Here is a 20,220-nt window from a genome sequence, read left to right as displayed (position 1 = left end):
GCTGGAACGTATTCCTATCTAATACATGTTAAAACGGGTTCGGTTTACACTAATTTCGGTTTACAATAGCTTTTTGAGGAACGCATTTCTAGTGTAAAACGAGGACTTACTGTATATAGAAAAACACGTTATTGTAAATTAAGTTCAGCATGGAAAATATTTGCCTGCGCCATTATCATCTCGCCGGACACAGGGACGTTACCAGCGCGCCAAAACTTAAATCACTGCTTTTACCCTTCTTAAGTGTTCTACGAGCCTCGTTGTTCTTCTTACTCTCACACTCACTGTAAAACTTGAGAAGTTGATTTTTCTGCTTTTTTATATCATAGACAGTTGATGAGCCAATGTTGTACTGTTGGCATAGGCTCTCCACTGAAACACCTTTATCTAGCTTCCTCAATAGGTCCACTTTCTGTTGCACTGATATTGTCATATGTTTGCGCTTTTTTTTTTTGGTTCACACACAACAATATCACTTCCTGGTCGCTTGGAAGTCATGTTTAGGGGCAAATATTACAGAAATTTTTTTTATGCACCTGGGGGGGTGGTGCTTGCAATGAGCGGCAGCAGCATTTTACCCAGAATGCCCGGGCTCCAAAATACACTACAGCGCCGCCACGTCCTAGCGGTGGTCCAGCAAATTACTCCAGCCAATTAAAAAATTCCGGCACAAAAATTTTGCCGGATGAAAGAATACCGGATTAAAGAGGTTCAACCTGTAAAAGGAAACATTCGTTGTAGCGAAATTTCGTTGTGTGAACTTTCGTTAAGCAGGGTTTGCCTGTACATATATATATATATATATATATATATATATATATATATATATATATATATATATATATATATATATATATATATATGTAAACCCCGTTTAATGAAGGTTCACACAACAAAATTTCGCTACAACGAAGGTTTCGTTTTACTACCATCTGCTTGTTTAATGAACACCAAACTCACTTTAACAAGGTAATTTTTTTCCAAATTTGAAAGCCCCACCATATCATGCAAGCTGACAGGCTTTTGAATACAAGACGAGCTGCTGGTACTAAGGCCTGCCTCAGAAGAAATCCTAAGACACCTGCAGAATAAAGATCAAGATCAAGCCTCCCGTGGACAACACAGGCGCTGCCGATACAAAGGCCTGACTCAGAAGAAATTCTGCGTCACCTGTAGCATCAAGTTCAAGATCACGCGCACCACTCACTCCCCAGTTAAAACATAACAACGTCACCAGCAACTCATCTTTTCTAGTTCAACTTACCACCAAAATGCCCTGCAATGTGGCCTAACGTTCCTAAGAAGACCAGGAAGTGTCTTACTCTCGAAGTGAAGCTGGGTATTATTCACAGACAAGAGAGAGGCCAGAAAACTAATAACATTGCTTGCCACCATCTTGACTCCATCTACTGTCTATTATTTTCAAGTCAGCAGACTCTATTAAGAAGGCTGGTGAGACCGTATCTTCCTTGAAAGCTAAAAGAACCACCTGAACTTGTGAGTCTACAATGGATAAAATGGAAAGCCTTGTGGAAATGTGGTACATAAGTTTTGTATGCGGTACCATGATGCGCACTTTGTTTACATTCCACAGGTTACCGGTTAGTGTATTTCCCGTTTCACTCTCCCTCTCTTCATAAGTTAAGATCACCAACATTATAAAGTTACGTACATACATACATTAGTGTACATTATAATGACTTAAATTAAACTACCTAAATGTTCAATTTAGGTAGTTCCGTAATGATCGTTACGGAACAAATTAAAATTGTAAGTCGAAGTACCACTGGTGGTAATTCGACATACAATTTTAATTTGTTCCGTAACGATCGTTGTATATTAAAAAAATCGTATATTAAATAAATTTTTCCCATAGAAATCAATGGAAATACAATTAATTCATTCTTGTGATATGAATTTACCCCCACAAAAGAAAAAAAAAAAGGCTTTAAATACCAACCAAATATAGAAAATGCACTGTGCCGAGGAGCACAGACACATACATGCACAAAGGATGAACAACGATACACAATGCGGGATGAATGTTCGGGTGGACATGTGTAGCCGAACGATCGCTGCGCCACATACCGATGGCTTATCGTATCTTAAAAATATCGTCGTATTTAAAGGCGCAAATTATATAAAAATTTTCGTTGTATATATAAAAAAGAATTTTGTTAGGGCAATCGTATGTCAAAGTACCACTGTATATACAGGTAACTCTTGATTTACGCATTTTTGTTATAACACAACTGAAAAAATATTATAATTAATTTATTTTGCGTGATCAGTTTGCTTATACACGATTTGGCCCAACCACATTTTCAAACTAAGCGCCAGATGCAATTTCAAACTGCATGCCAGAGAGTTCCACAGCTGGCCGATAGGTGGAAGCTCCGCTCTTCTCGTGCCTCATTTGCAGTCTGCCAGCACTGAGTACAGAAGGAATCTCTTCAATCTGCCTATAATTCAACAAGATGGCCCCAAAACGTCCTTCATCTTCTTCTGCATGTGGGGTTATTTTTGATAAGTGGATTTTTGATAAAGTGGTAAAGCTCAGAGGAAGATGACGACTGACTGTGGTGTGAGTGGTGAAAGCAGTGACGCAGTGAGTGTTGTGTTTATGTATTCTTTGTTTTTTTTGTTTTCTCTTATCATTTTATGCTTTCTCTTATTATTTCTTGCTTTTCCCTTTATTTTATATACACTTCTAGTATTTAGAATGGTAAATAATAAAAACATGTTAATTTAGCCAAATAAATAGAGTACAGGTTGAACCACCTTAATCCGGTATACTTTCATCCGGCAACACCTGTAATCCGGCAAAATTTTTGTTTGCCGGAAGTTTTTAATTGGCCGGAGTAATTTGCCGGACTGCCGCTAGGACATGGCGGCGCTGTACTGTGTTTTGGAGCCCGGGCATTCTGGGTCAAATTTGGATCAGTACCACGCTGCCACTCATTGCAAGCACCACCACCCCAGGTGCATAAACATTTTTTTCTGTAATATTTGCCCCTAAACATGGCTTCCAGGCGACCAGGAAGTGATAGTGTTGTGTGTGAACCAAAAAAAAAGCACAAACATATGACAATATAAGTGCAACAGAAAGAGGACCTATTGAGGAAGCTAGATAAAGGTATTTCAGTGCGGAGCCTATGCCAACAGTACAACATTGGCTCATCAACCGTCTATGATATAAAAAAAGCAGAAGAATCAATTTCTCAAGTAGAACACTTAAGGAGGGTAAAAGCAGTGGTTTAGACAGTGCTCTCATACAGTGGTTTAAGCTTCAGTCCGCTGGTAATGTCCCTGTCTCCGGCGAGATGATAACGGCGCAGGCAAAAATTTTCCATGCTGAACTAATTTACGTGTTTTTCTATATACTTCTTCATGTACATTTTCATGTACAACCATCATATAACAAAACAATGTTACAGCTACACTTATATAATGCAGGGTAAGTATATAGAGGGTGTTTTGGGGACCACCTATAGTTCGGAATTTTCCATGGTCCAGCAAGTCTAAGGTCCGGTGGTTGCTGGATTTGGAAGGTTCAACCTGTATTTTGTACAAGTTTTTTTTGGACCACATCCCGCATCCCCCCTGTTATCTATTGATTCTTATGAGAATTACATGTTTGTTTTGTGCGAATTTTGATATACGCGATGCCTCTTGGAACGCATCTATCACATAAATCGAGATTTACCTATATATATATATATATATATATATATATATATATATATATATATATATATATATATATATATATATATATATATATATATATATACAGTAAGGTCTTGGTTAACATCAGAGTTACGTTCCTGAAACATGACATAAGTTGATTTTGTACGTAACTCGAGTTTCCGTACATTTCAAAGCATATTTTCGAGTTTTCAACCAATCATTGTTTATGGTCATTCAGGTAAGTTAAAGGTTATATTGTTATATTATTTACAACTATGTAGGAATATGAAACACAAGCTTGTTTTTGTTGTTGATTAGGGCCGCGAACGTAAAGGACTGCAGGTTGCCAAGAGGGGTGGATGCCTGAGGCCACCAGGAGGGTGGGCAGGTCGAATGTTGTGACGCCCAGGGCGGATAGCTGGGAGCGTAGTGCAGTGTGGTGGGAGTAGAAGCATGGGCAGTGGACCAGGAAATGCAATAGGAAAAGGCAATAGGGATCAGCAGACAGGCGCAGACAGTGCAAGTGAGCTGCGAGTGTCGTGTGGCCCAGGTGAAGACTCCGGAGTTGTTATTGTTGTGATGGGTGTGCAAGCCCTCAAGGTCGTCAACCTCCCCATTGTCATGGTAACGGGCTTCCCATTTTCTTCTTCACTCCCTCACACACAGCTGCTGCCTCCCTTCTCATGTCTTTTAATTATGTCCTCTTTTTCTTGTAGCGTAATGGTTTTCTTTTTCTTAGCATCACTGCTGTCACTAAGGAGTTTTCTCTTTGATGCCATTGAGCAAGATACTAAGAACTTGAGTCAGTAAACGCAGAAGTAGGATAACACTTGCCAGGGGCAACGGTGTTGTGGAACTGAGGCAGGGTGTTATTGTATTCAAGCGTGAGGTGGGCGATGTGACGGGTAACCACTAGTGACGCCTGGTGGCCAACAACAACAATAAATCCCGCGCCTTACGATTTAAAAATTTTCAATTTTTTTAATCTTAAATTGCCTTATAGTGGACTGACATATAACTACGAGTTTGACGTAACTCGAGACCGACGTAACCCGGGACTTTACTGTATATCTATCTATCTATCTATCTATCTATCTATATATATATATATATATATATATATATATATATATATATATATATATATATATATATATATATATATATATATATACAGGCAACCCCTGCTTAACAAAGGTTCACACAACGAAAAATTGCTACAACGAAGGTTTAATTTTACTACCATCTGCTCGTTTAACGAACACCAAACTCGCTTTAACGAAATTTTATCCAGGTAATTTTTTCCAAATTTGAAAGCCCCGCCGTATCATGCAAGCCGACAGACTTTTGAATACACCAGCGCCTCTCATGGACAAAACGCGCACCACTCATTGCCCCTGTTCAAAATAATAACGCATTAGCACCAGCTCGTCTTCTCTTGCTCAATTTACCTCCAAAACGCCCTGGAATGTCACCTAGCGTTGCTAAGAAGATCAGGAAGTCTCTTACTCTCGAAGTGAAGCTGGATATTATTCACAGACACGAGAGAGGCCAGAAAACTAATAGCATTGCTTGCCACCATCTTGACTGCATCTACTGTCTCTACTGTTTTCAAGTCAGCAGACTCTATTAAGAAGGCTGGTGAGTCCGTATCTTTCTTGCAAGGTAAAAGAACTACCTGAACTCGTGACTACAGTGGATAAAATGGAAAGCCTTGTGGAAATGTGATGCATAAGTTTTGTATGTGATACAATGATGCACCCTTTGTTTACATTCCACAGGTTGCCGGTTAGTGTCTTTCCCGTTTCACTCTCCCTCCCTTCATAAATTTAAGATCATTAACATTATAAAGTTATGTCCATACATACATACATTAGTGTACATTATAATGACTTAAATTAAACTGCCTAAATGTTTAACTTCATAATTTTTACTTTCATTAAACCTTTCACTGTACTATGATGCACTCTCGCTTTGTTTACTCTCAATGGAAGTTCGTTAGGGGTTAAACTTGTTATAATGGGTTTACTTAATGAAGTTTCGCTTAACGAAGGGTTTTTAGGAACATAATCCCTTCATTAAGCGGGTTGTTGTATATATATATATATATATATATATATATATATATATATATATATATATATATATATATATATATATATATATATATATATATATATATATATATATATATATATATATATATATATATATATATATATACAGGAGTCCTCGGGTTACGATGGTCTCGACTTATGATGTTTCGTGGTTACGAACGCGCCCATAAAAACATAAAAAATAATATTAGGCGTCATACCGTCTTACGTGGTTTAGCGTCGTAAGTGACGTAAACAAACACGAACTAGTTTCGGGCATGCGGCGGAAGAATACGCTTTGTTGTGGTTGTAGGGCGAGGAAGACGGCGTTTCAAGTCTCTGAACATACGCCATTTTGGTTGTTTGCACTGTCTCTCTCTCTCTCTTTTGGTTATGGCTCCCAAGCGTAAGGTTCTGCCTCTCTTGATTCACCAGCCCCAGTATCTCCAGCACCTTCTGCAGCTTCCTCTACACAATAAGCCTGTCTCTCCCTCCCTTGCAATGCCTCCTTCCAATGTGCAAGCCAACCAAAGGAATAAAGGTAAGAATTTTTTTTCCCGATGTTCTGACTTACACCGAAATTTGGGTTACGACGCGTGTCATGAACGGATCTATGTTGTAATCCGAGGACTCCCTGTCCTGTAATTAGTACGTCCCAGGAATAATGTTCCTCAAGTGTTTTCGTTTGCTGTGTTCCTGTGTTAGTGCTCCCAAACTTTTAAAATTTCCCTCATAAGTAGTGCATTTCTCAGAAAAAAAAAACCCCACTGCGTTCCTCAAAAAAATTACTGAGCGCATCGAAAGAACTATTCTGCAAGTTAAAAAATAAAACAAAATACAAGGTAAAAAAGAAATGAAAAAATTACATTTGTTGGTTAGACTGGTTAGACAGGTTCACACAATGAGCGATCTGTACATACTGCCATAATGGCACAGAAAATGTTTGTTAGTCCTAGAAGATGACCAATGGGAGAGCTTCAGCCTAAACATAGATGACTAAAAGTTTGGTCGTTTTTGCTGCTGACAAATGGGAGAGCTTCCTGCCTGAAAGTAAGTGACAGAACGTTGCCGCATAATGAATATCATCTTTGTTGTTTCCATTGAAAATGTTCTGAAAAAACAAATTGCTTCTTAACCCTAGGAACGTAGGAACGTTTTAAAATTTGGATGATGCATTCCTTTTACTCATATTCCTTTAAAAAACTTTGTGTTCCTGTGTTCTTGCGTTCCTAAAAAGGTGGTGCATACATAAGCGAGGATGCACTAAAGGAACACACTTGCCCACCTCTGTATGTATGTATGTATGTATGTATATATATATATATATATATATATATATATATATATATATATATATATATATATATATATATATATATATATATAGGGTGATGTGGGTAACTACCGACCGAAGGGAAACATTGACCAACGCTCTGGTATGGTAAGTACTGTAAATTTTGCACCACCACTCACCACTAACATAGTGCCAATCCTCAGTGAACAACATGTGAGCAACAGGTTCCCGCCAACACATGGTCTGTGTTTACCTGGTAAGAAAATGGATTTTTTGGATGTCTGATGTTATTTTTCATGGTTTTCATATAATGTCTCACATTGGTGAATATGGCATGACTGTTTTGATTTAAGTGTTATTGCAATATTTAGCTATATTGACATGTTATTTAGTGATACGAAGTGTGTCCTTTTGAAGTGGCTGCTGCCATGGCACTGTTCTGAAAAAAAAATATATGATGGGGGGAAACACCGACCAAAAAACATGTGAAGGACACTGATCTTTGAGGTTTTGAATATTTTGAAATACTTGGAAAACCATAACAAAAAGTGACTGATTATGATATTTAGCACATAAATAAATGGTGGTAGTGAACTAGTGCATTTTATGTTGCCCAGGTCTTGGTCATCATGGAGGATTGAAAGTTTAATCTTTCTTTCCTCTGCATGAAGTCAGCTTCTACCAAGGACACCTTTACCTTCTCTACCATTTTAGACAAAGCATCTGTTGAACCAGGACACTGTAAAGGTGTTCTGGTGACCACCAAGGGTGCTACCAAGAGCAAGGCTAACCTGGTAAAGGTGTACACCCATTTGCTTGCTTCAACATGTACTTCTGGGAGTGCAGTTGCCTACAGACTAAAGTATTTGTATGTAATTATTCTTAAAGTTTTTCAAATATACTTTAAAATGTTTAAACTTTCCTCTCTGATACAAATAGTTGTTCAAAATTCAGAAAATTTGTCTTTTTAGGATATGTTTTTTGTATAATTTTGTGTGTGGAAGTAAATTTTGTTTTGTCAAATAAGTATTATTTTCTTATGTGCTTATCTTTCATTTCATCAGTTAATAATGATGGGAAGTGGCCAAGGTTAGGGAGGCAGTGGACTAGTGGATAAGGTGGTGAGTGTGTGATCAGGAAGATGTCTACGTGTAGGTTTGAATCCCACCACATGCCACCTTGATACTTTGCCATTTGTCAAGTGGTTTAGTTATTTACATGTCACCACGATACCCAGGTTCTAGGTGGTTAAACCAAAGATGTACTTGGGTGGTGATAATGGCCGTAATATGGGTACCACTATAAATAAAATTGCCTGCGCCCCTAATGGTGAAAGCTGAACAGCACTTCCCACATATACTCCAAGTAAATCTACAGGTGCTATATGCAAAAAAAAAAAAAAATAAATAAATAAAAGAATTTTATATATATATATATATATATATATATATATATATATATATATATATATATATATATATATATATATATATATATATCTAGAGAGAGAGAGAGAGAGAGAGAGAGAGAGAGAGAGAGAGAGAGAGAGAGAGAGAGAGAGAGAGAGAGAGAGAGAGAGAGAGAGAGAGAGAGAGAGAGAGAGAGAGAGAGAGAGAGAGAGAGGATCTTGGAGAATAAAGCAGTGAATACTAGTTTGTGGCACTTCCATCCACACTTGCAACTATGTGTTATTGTCACATCAGGCCACTACCATCAAAGTAATATTACAAAAACTGAATACAGAGTTAAATATGTTCCTATATTAAAGGAAAATTGGTCATATGACTCATATCTGTTCCAAGAGAATATTTTTAATTGAAAGATAGGGAGGAAAGAAAGCAGTATATTTTTACCTTCAGGGAAAATGTTTGCCACTTTTAAAGATGAAACTAGGTTGTTGATGTCACTCTCAATTCCTTCTGCAACACCTGGGTACTGTATTTTCATGGCCACTGGACGGCCATCATGTAATGTAGCCAAGTGGACTTGGCCAATGGAGGCTGCAGCAAAGGGCTTCTCATCAAAAGTGACCACCATGGAGCGCCAGTCATGCCCTAGTTGTCTTATAATTGTTTCCTAAAGTCATAATGATACATGATGATGACAGAAATGAGACAAGAAAAGATTCAAGAATTTAATATTGAGATAATTACTTAACTCACTTGGCAATATAAACGACTATGATCACATGAGATTTTGAAGCATAACATACATATCAATGCATTCATGAAGCATAAGATATCTCACCTCCAGCTGCCAGGTGGGCATAAAATCTGCAGACTGACGGACTCGTTCAAAGATCTTCTGCAGCTGAGGGTTGATGAGAGCACTGTCTTGGATACTCAGCATTTGTCCAAGCTTCAAGGCAGCCCCTGATGATAGAATATGAATATACAAGACAGAACACTAATAACCTAAAAGGTTGTCATAATATTTGCAAGCACTAAGCAGGTAAAAAAAAACAATAAAAATAAAATATATATAAATAGTATATCTTTTGTGTTAAATAATGTATGATAAAATTAAAAGTGCCATTCATATAATGCACATTTCTTTTCTTGTCAGTTAATTACTGTAACACAGCTCAGAAAAAAAGTTGTGTATTCTAAAAATGGGAAGGCTGCTAAATGAAAATTAATGTATCACTGCATTAATAATCAAACAAATGTGATATGTTAAATAGCCATACATGTGGACTCCTAAATGTCTATAGCAAATCACCTGCTCTCTTTTCTAAGTGAATATCATTAAATTTCAGAATATTATAAAATAGAATCTTTTTGTATAATGAGTTTTCCAATATTAGTTATTACAATAGTAAAAGTTTGTTAATACAAACATTGAGAATTGAAACTTCCAATGGTCTGAATTTTTGAAGTTAGGGTGAAAAATTCATTCATGGCCAAAACTAGGTAGGCCCCTCTGCATATTCAAACTATAAGTCAGGAGGACCCTAGTGGTGAAGGGTGGAAGTAGACACTGCTACCAATGCTCCACTACCTCTGCCCAACCCAGTAGCAATGGGTAGGAACCAATAACATATTTACTCCTTGAGCTGGCAGAACTGCTGGAAACAGTTCCGTACGGAACTGGTAGAGCACAGCTGATGAATACCAGTCTCAGAACCGCAAACGCACAGCTTGGCGGTTCCAAAACTGGTATTCACCAACCTGTGGAACTAGTTCCATGGGGAATCGGTACAGCATGGCTGCTGAATACCAAAGTCTCAGCACTCTGGTAACCGCTTGGCAGTTACCAGAGTGTAGTGTTCCAGAATTCATCTATAATACAAGTAGGGGATGATTACCAAGAAGTGATTCCTGGTTCCAAGGGCTAAAAGACCCAGGCTCTGAGATGGATAATAATAAAGATGTACATGGCATATTGGTTACTGATGTTGGTGAGAAACAATCAGTGAATCAAGATGTAGTTGATGTGTATAGAAAAGTATTTATCTGGAAAAAAAAAAGAAAAAAAAAGTGCTTTCATTTTTTACTTACTACTTTATTACTTATGTATAGTATTTTCAAGGACACATCCTGATAATCCCATGCACTCTTTGTCCCTTGTTCATCAGATTAACAAACTTTTACTGTACGTGGAATGAAACTAATCACACTATCAAAGTTTTTGATCTCATTAAATATTCTCACCTCTCACTTTACAGAGAGTGTCAACAATTCTTTTGGCATTAGCTTCTGTTAGAAAGGGTGAGGAGTCAAGCAGAGAGCCGCCATTCTTGCCCTGCCGTAGTCCCAGTGAGCGCCGTGTCACCTCTGCCAATGTACCCATCCCCAGCCCAGCTGCCAGGCCACCAAAACTCACCAGACGACTAATGCGAGAGTGAGGAACCTTTCGTGCCTGTGCATTTTCTGCTAACTGAAAATTTACATATAATTATGTTAATATTCAACCTCATTTCCATGAAGGTTTGCTGTACAATCAATACCATGGAAGATATACTTGTACATTCCTTGGGTGTAACAAATATTTGATAAATGTACTGCAATACTTACTGATGACTTGGGCTTTTCTTTGGCTAAGGGTTTCTTTCCTAATAGTTTTGGCCTAGGCTTTGATGACACATGTTTTGACTCCAGTCTTGTGACTCTGGTATTGCTCACATCATCATCAGCAGAAGTAGCACCTGCACCTGAAACTACTGAGGATGATGCAACAGCACCAGCAGCACTTGAGGATACTAAGGATGATACGACAGCAGTAGCAGTTGTAGCACTTTCATGTGCAGCCTCTGTATTTGATGCAGCAACAAAAGTAGTAGTAGTAGTAGTAGTACCTGTAGCAGTAGCAGTGGCAGCTGCAGCACCTGTAACTACTGTGGATGTAGCAGCAGCAGCAGTAGCAGCAGTGGCAGTAGTAGCAGTTCCTGCAGCTACTGTAGAAGATACAGCAGGAGCAACAGCAACCCCACCAGTTCTCTCAGGCAAGATGGGATCAGAACTTGAAAGTGTAACAGAAGAGATTGGAGTTTCTTCAGAAACTGTTTCTACTGGAGTTCCTTCAGACACTGTTTCTGAGTTCATATTTTTTTCCATTTGAGGCACATCAACAGAAGGCTGCATTTGGACATCAACTTTCATGTCACTGAGTGTTGAGGTGTAGGAATCATCTACAATAACAGGTTTTGCAATCTGTGATATGGAATTTTCTAATTCTATCGTAACATCCTTACTATGCTCTGCAAGTTCAGGGGGGTTTTCACACTGTTCCTTGAAGTCTTCCCTTTGTATAATGTTATGCAAGTCCTTCTCTTGAATTTCAAATTTAGGCTCTGTTGTTTTTCCTGAGCCAGGAGTTTGACTTTCAACAATATCATGTATGACATCTTCTACAGGTTTGGGATTCTCTATTTCTTTGAATATTTTAAGGTTATGCCCAAAAGCAACATCTTGCAAGTCAGATAACCTTTCATCAATAACTTGAAGATCTTCGTCCGTAATTTCATGTTTGTCAAAATTATTTATGTCCAGGAGAGGTTCAAATTCCATCACTTTTTGGTTAATTTCATTTCCCATTCCATTGACATTTCTCTTAACAGTTTCTGCAGTTGCTTCAACTTCATTATATAAATAGCTTTGACTTTCAGATAGTAACTGATCAGTAGAACTGTCTATAGTTTCATGCATCAAGAGGCTTTCAATGGTGAGCTCTTGTGGGCTGGTGGAGGCTGAGGCACTGACCTTACTACTGTGCTCTGGTGACTTTTTCACCCCATCAGTTTTGACAATTTCCTGGTTAAGATCTGCTTCTGCTGCTTCCTCTTGTGCCACAAAAGACTGTCCATGTGAGAAGCCCCCAACCTCAAGCTCTGCCACTTTCTGATCTAGGATTTCAAGATTCTCCTCAGTAATTTCTTTTTCTTCACCTTTTGCTATATTCAGGAGAGGTTCAAATTCTTCAACTCGTTTACTGACCTCTTCTCTAACACTTCTTGCTTTATCAACAATATTACCTGCCTTTTCTTGCACTCTACCCAGGCCATCATCAATGGTGGAATCAAGGGAAGCCAGAGCTGGTTCACTTGAAGCTTCTTGCATCAAAAGTTCCTCAATGTTCAGTTCTTCAACTTTGGGATTATGTAAAGCATCATCTATACTATCAAATTTCTCTGAGAACTCTGAAAAACAAAGCCATATTTAATGAAAAATAATACTTAGTAAAACATTCCCATAAATCAAAGCAATTCTTAATCCTTGAAATATGTATTAGAAATAATATTTATGTCATGATTTTCTACAATGGAGCTGCAATGTGTGTGAAAGAAGCTCACCTGTGACAGGCTGCTGTACACTGCTGCTGCTGTTGTACACTCTCAAGCCCTCAGTAACCATGGACATGCGAGCCAAAGCTTCATTAACACCTTTTGTAGCATTTCTCTGCAAAGATAATGGTACATCATTCTTTATTGTAAGGTAAAATTGATAAGTCAATGAATGAATAGATAAATAAATAAATATTAAACATGTTATTGTGACAGATCAGTCACAATACCATGGCTGAAATCAAATACTAAAGAGAGAGAGAGAGAGAGAGAGAGAGAGAGAGAGAGAGAGAGAGAGAGAGAGAGAGAGAGAGAGAGAGAAAATACCTGTAAAGTATGGGGCTGCTGGATCACAGTTGTCAAAGTTTCCTGTAGCCTTGTGGTCCCTTCCAGGACAGCAGGTCGTAGGGATGAAGTGGCCCATGCACGAGTTATCTCCTGCGACCTGACATCCACTGCAGCAGAGCCAACACGTGCCAAACCACGTAACACTGTAACTAGGTCACTACTTCTTGGGGGCTTGGCCATACTGGAAACCAAGCAGGTCAAGTGATCACTGGCTTAGCTGAAAGAACCTGAAATATATTGAATATATCTATAAACTGCTTTCCTGTTTGCTAAGATAATCAACATCCATTACTTTGAGGAAAGTAAGAGTTGGAAGTAACTGGAAAAAGATCAGTGGGAAGATCAAAGAGGACCTGAAGGTGGTATTTGGAGGAAGTAATGCAAAGAATGAGCATTAAAGGAGATATCATCTGTGACATCTAAAAGTAGCTCTAATGTTGTCCAAGGGGAAAATAATGAAATTAAATAAAATATTGTTGATGATTACCATGCTCAGTCTATCAATCAATGGTCAAACCTTATAAAGACACTCAAAATTTATATAGAGCAAGAAAATCAGTGGATGTTAGTGGAGAAACTTCTACTTCAGATCACATCTTAACATATTAGTCTGCCAAGAATGTAGATAAGAAAAACTCACAGGACTTCTGTCCTGCTGCCATATAAAACTGAATATTCTCTATTAAATTAGATAACCATGTTACGAGTGTAGGTAAGCCATTAGGATCAGCCATGTGCCACTGCCATTGTTTATAGTTTCATAAAGATGCTGCAAGAATATAATGACATCCAGATATATGCAAAAATTACTAGTTGTTATGCATCAACCTCATCAGATGGATTTGAACTTAATGTTTTCCGTATTCAGGGGTTGGGGGGTTACGGAGGATAGGGGCACGTCACATCACTGCACGTGATTCTTAAAGCAGGTTTATCCTCAGATATTACAAGTCTTCTAATGTAATGATCACATTGAAATAATAATTAAGCCGGGTTCACCCTCTGTGTATCATAATTCCTTTACTTATTTGGATGTTACAGCCGAGCCCAGTTAGGATTGATTCACACTATTGGTCCGGTCTGACTTCGCTCTTGCTCCGATCTCACTCCGGTCAATGTCCTGGTGCATTCACATGTCCAGTCCGCTCTCGCTCCGCTATCGGTCCCATCCCTTCCTCTCTTTCAACACTAATGGAAGTCATACCACCAGTGACGGAGGATGTGTGACTTTTCTCCATCCAATTTGGCAGTGATCGCCACTGTACTTAACGAAGAAGAAGAAAGAAAGCAAAAAAGTAGATTGTGGGTTCATCCTATGCTGAAAGATAGAAAGAGTGAAGGAGAGTTACATACTTTATATCCTCATCATATTGATGATGAAACTAAATTTTTCAACTACTTGTGAACATTGGAACATTTGAAAAAAAAAATACTCTAAAAAATTGAGGATGAAAACCACAAGATGTAATTAACTTTTGCATATTTTTTTCCAGTGTACTCATATATATATATATATATATATATATATATATATATATATATATATATATATATATATATATATATATATATATATAATATATTATATATTATATTAATGATAAATAAAATTTTATTCTCTATCTAATTATTTATCTATCTTTTGCATGATCCCATTGTAATGTTTTCTTCTGATCCTCCATGTTTTATAGGATGAAAGGCAGAAACATTTCCCCATACAAAGGCTGAATCATGACTGGAGCGGACCGTTGCTAGTTCACACTGGCTGCAACAGTCCGGTCTCGCTCCAGTCAAAATATCTTTTGAATGTATCACGACTGGAGCGAGAGCGAACTGTTACCGCCAGTGTGAATGCTTACATTGAAATGGATTAAACATTACTGGACCGGACCGAGACTGGAGCGAGAGCGGAGCGCGATCGAACCTATGGTGTGAATCAACCCTACACTTCCAGAGTGAATATCACCAACTATAAATTCATCTAGAGTACTGGAGGGTCTGTTTATCAGGCGGGTCTGTGCGCTATATAAACATTAAACAGTGGAAATGACGCGGCAAAGTTAAAATTTTTCCGCTAGTACCTTTCTATTGCTCTGTGCGCGCCAGTGAGAACTAGGCAGAGTGTTTTCCACCATAAATGAAATATGTTGAGGTTCGCTAACGGTTTCGATAGTACACATGAATGTCAGCGTTAGTCATTGCCACCTATTTTTATACAAAACTAGCATAATTTGTCAATGACTTAATCGTTATTATGACTGGTTGTCGAATGGATGAGGATATATATATATATATATATATATATATATATATATATATATATATATATATATATATATATATATATATATATTGTATGGGTAGCGCATAAACCCTCCATAAAAGGCCCTTGGAAAGTAACGCGCCAACCAGGGTGAGGCCGATAATCCGTGCAATGTTGCCATATCTCTCATTACTTCAAGGAAAACGAAATAGCAGTTCTCTATTCAACCTAATGCATGGTTTCGAGAGAGAGAGAGAGAGAGAGAGAGAGAGAGAGAGAGAGAGAGAGAGAGAGAGAGAGAGAGAGAGAGAGAGAGAGAGACGAAGATCTCTGCAGGTGATTATAAGTAAATTGAATACAGTAAAGGTGCTGGTTATAAGTGCAAATGAGATTGATAATTTACATAATATTTACTGTAATGTCCTCTCGAGATACTCAGACTAACATAATGATCGAGTGGTTAGAAGAAACATAAGATGAGAAAACATTTTATTCTGTCAATGCCCCAAGCTCGACTTATTTATTGAACATAACTGGGTGCAGAGACTTTTTTTTGAAAGTTCAACACACAGTAACGGGGGGAATCGTCAGTGTACTTCAGTTGTGACGACCAGAAAGTGAGTCGATTTCCAGTTTGCACGCGCGTGCCTACCTGGTGACCTGACACACCCGCTTCCCCACGGAGGGGGAAAAAAAAATAAATAAATAAAAATAAATGAATAAATAAATAAATAAATAAATAAATAAATAAATAAATAAATAAATAAGTAGATAAATAAAAATAAAATAAAATAAATAAATAAAAAATAAATATAAATATATAAATAAATAAATAATAATTATAAAAGCTAGTTTGCATTTTTTTTTACCCTGACAGGCAAGAGGAGTTAAATTAACTACTTAATGACAACGATTTTGATAGCTTGTGAAAAAAAAAAAAAACTTAAGGCACCTATAGTCTGACCAGCCTTAATTTACGGCCATGGGGGGGGCGAGCGTCTCTGTACAGTGGTGCCACGTTTTCACTACCGTTCTGTTAATCTCTCTCTCTCTCTCTCTCTCTCTCTCTCTCTCTCTCTCTCTCTCTCTCTCTCTCTCTTACTAAAGAATCAAAGGTAAGCAGAGAGTCATTTATATATATATATATATATATATATATATATATATATATATATATATATATATATATATATATATATATATATATATATATATATATATATATATATATATATATATATATATATATATATATATATATATATATATATATATAGTGAGTGGCACGAGGTCAGTCACGTCGCCACCACAATGTGTCAAGGCCACCAGCTGGGTGTGGAAGAGTTGCCGCTCACAAGTGAAAAATGCTTTTTTTTTTTTCACTTAGGTATTGGCATATACCTACTATTTTGTAAAAATAGAAACTACACATTAGCTTGGCTTACGAATTATGAATGCGATTATGCCTCACCCTTGAAATTACTGTAAAAGCCAGTAAATGTGAGCATTTTATCTTATAATTATAGCAACATCTGGTACTACAAGGTGAGGCTATTCGGCCTGGCCAGGCTGGGTTCATCAGTATTGCCGCCACTCACAAGACTTCTACTATTTTTTTTTTTTTTTACTTTGGATAATAGATTATTTCTTTTTTCCATGCTCATTATCTTATATCTGTAACGCTGATATTATTACACACTCTAAACATACGCTAAGTACCATTATAAGTTACTACAGTTGATATCAGCAACTGTTGAATATGTATGCCATGTTTGTATGGTACTATATAGTTTTTTTATGCATATGATGGTTACTGTTGATTCAGCCATCTATATACACAAATCGAAAGTTTATACATCTGAATTGATGGTATTTGCGATGCCTTGTACACCAATAACTTCCATTTCACATCGCATTTTTGGAAACGTGGCAGAACTGTAGAGTTCCCTCGCCCCCATAGCCGTAAATTAAGCTCGGTCAGACTATAGCTCTAACTACTTAGGTATATCTATCGCAATCTTCACCCATCTTTGAGAGAGAGAGAGAGAGAGAGAGAGAATGAGCCATGAGGTGAAGTGCTGGTACGGAGTGATGGCGGATAGTGCACAGTAGCATTGGAAGTCTGACACGTGGCAGGTCAGGAGACTCAGACTGCAGGGTTAGGTTAACTCTCATATTCCGTGATTTTCTCATGTGGTCTCGTCGCCTCTATTAGAACTTCACTTTCCTCGATCAAATAATAATAATAATAATAATAATAATAATAATAATGTGGTAATTATTATTATTATCAATATTGACAGTAAAACATATTTTACGAAATAATTTCAATGTTGCCAAAACTGCTTACATAACTAATCTAGAGCTCAATAATGAATGTCACAAATATTACACATGAGTATTAAAAGGAAGTAACGGACGAAACTGTACGACTTCACAACTCGACAAGCTACGGTTGGTATGAGGAAGTTTCGACAAAATATATCACGGGTGAAGCTTGCCTCTGAAGGGTTCAAGAGTCTTACGAGCCCGTTAGTTGCATATGGCAAGTGGTCCCGTTAATATCACCACACCTCTCAGATTGCTAACATAAGAGGCCATCTGCTCTACCTAAAGGTATCATAAGGCGTAACTCGTGGCGGAATAACATCCGGAATTACTTGCATGTATACATAATTTTCCCCTCTATAATTCCATAACCTATTTAGATCATGGTCCTCTTCTCGCCCCAGAGGATAACCCTGAACCGAAGAGGCCCCACAAACGCCAAATGGGCACGATAACTTCTGCGCAAAAGCAGGATGTGCCGACTGCCGAGATATGAAAATGAAGCTTTCTGGCCGACGGTGATTACAAACAGCATTTGAATTACTTATGGTGTCTCAAACTCTTTTCTATGTAATAAGTTATTGGAGTTTGTGAAAATTTTAATGAAGTGAAGACACCATTCAGCACTTGAGTATCTTATCAGCATCAGCGTTTCTCGCCCGACATGTAATGAGCCACATGACTGAAAACTCCCTAACTCCATAAAGTACAAGGCAATAATAACTCCATTTCACATAAAAATCAAGAGATTATGCGGTGCGAGATACCAAAGGAAGCAGTGAACCTGATCAGATACAGTACTTAAAATAACAACTTAAGGTGCCCACTTTTTTTTTTTATATTATTATTATTAATTTGGTGTTCGTGGAAAGTGTTAGGCGGGAGACATATGAGACATGCATTGGGCGCAGCGTGGGGTGTGGCTATGGTGGCAGGGCAGGAGAGGAGGCTGCAGTGGTTGTTTTATCTGGTGTTGGTTGCTGGGATTGTGGATACTGCTGGTAACGACTCAAATTATCCTGCTGCAGCGTCCCTATCTCAATCATCCAGCACTTTCACGAAGGTGTTACGAGGTGCGTGGTATACCGCATTATGCCATTGCCAACACCTGCTGTCGCCTGCATAACTATACGAGAGGAGACGTGTTGAGCTGTGCCAGGAATATTTACAAGACCTCCCTTCTTTCAGCACAGTGAGTACAACAGAGTATAAATCAATGCAGCAATTTATGATAATTATGAGTCACAACGGATTTTTTCTTTACTCGGTTCGCATTATACATACATTATCAGTAATAGTTAAATGATCCATAACGCAATTTTTTTTTTTTTTTAATACTTGGACCACCTTAGTAAATTGCCTCTTACATATATGTATATATGTGTGTGTATATATATATATATATATATATATATATATATATATATATATATATATATATATATATATATATAAGGCCTATCTTTTTCAGCTCTGCCATAGAAACCGGAGGCAAACACGCTCTGGCCAAACATCGAAATCCTCTGGAAACACCCAGCAATATCCACAGTCCTAATGAGTACCTATTGAAGTTTTTAAAGCCGTCCCTCAGGACAATTCTTCAAGCACTTCGTCAGTGTCTGCGTCCTCACCGCATCCCTACAGCGAAAAGCCAGACCTGACGTGGGTGATGGCGGGTGACTCCCGAATGAGACAAGTTTTCAGTGCCTTGGTCACTAGACTCAGTTCACCCAGACTCCGCTACAGGAAACCGTCCACAATGGCAAGTTGTAATCAAGAGAGAGAAGCGATATATATATATATATATATATATATATATATATATATATATATATATATATATATATATATATATATATATATATATATATATATATATATATATATATATATATATATATATATATATATATATATATATATATATATATATATATATATATATATATATATATATATATATATATATATATATATATATATATATATATATATATATATATATATATATATATATATATATATATATATATATATATATATATATATATATATATATATATATATATATATATATATATATATATATATATATATATATATATATATATATATATATATATATATATATATATATATATATATATATATATATATATATATATATATATATATATATATATATATATATATATATATATATATATATATATATATATATATATATATATATATATATATATATATATATATATATATATATATATATATATATATATATATATATATATATATATATATATATATATATATATATATATATATATATATATATATATATATATATATATATATATATATATATATATATATATATATATATATATATATATATATATATATATATATATATATATAT

General features: G+C 36.7%; 2 protein-coding genes across 4 annotated transcripts in view; one reads left to right on the top strand and one right to left on the bottom strand.

Moving 5' to 3' along the window:
• Positions 1-20,220, bottom strand: part of LOC123498085 (atypical kinase COQ8B, mitochondrial-like) — a 43,105-nt gene that overhangs the window by 12,785 nt on the left and 10,100 nt on the right. Inside the window, exons 2-8 of one of the 3 annotated variants that reach the window (XM_045245195.1) lie at positions 13,190-13,391; positions 12,872-12,977; positions 11,378-12,718; positions 11,097-11,239; positions 10,734-10,959; positions 9,328-9,452; positions 8,934-9,156 (exon numbers count right to left, since the gene is read on the bottom strand). In XM_045245195.1, coding sequence (XP_045101130.1) covers positions 8,934-9,156; positions 9,328-9,452; positions 10,734-10,959; positions 11,097-11,239; positions 11,378-12,718; positions 12,872-12,977; positions 13,190-13,391 — 2,366 coding nt within the window. Of the gene's footprint in view, positions 1-8,933; positions 9,157-9,327; positions 9,453-10,733; positions 10,960-11,096; positions 12,719-12,871; positions 12,978-13,189; positions 13,438-20,220 lie in introns of all 3 variants that reach the window. The other 2 variants (XM_045245193.1, XM_045245194.1) reach the window with 2 other exon arrangements.
• The window catches only part of LOC123498086, a 6,902-nt gene continuing 6,023 nt past the window's right edge, over positions 19,342-20,220 (top strand). Inside the window, exon 1 of the mRNA XM_045245196.1 lies at positions 19,342-19,563. Coding sequence (XP_045101131.1) covers positions 19,471-19,563 — 93 coding nt within the window. The 5' untranslated portion in view covers positions 19,342-19,470. The remainder of the gene's footprint in view (positions 19,564-20,220) is intronic.

This window comes from Portunus trituberculatus, chromosome 47 (genome assembly GCF_017591435.1).
Source record: "Portunus trituberculatus isolate SZX2019 chromosome 47, ASM1759143v1, whole genome shotgun sequence".
NCBI lineage: Eukaryota > Metazoa > Arthropoda > Malacostraca > Decapoda > Portunidae > Portunus > Portunus trituberculatus.
Note: the sequence above shows the minus strand (reverse complement) of the source record. Positions and strands in the feature narration are given on the sequence as shown.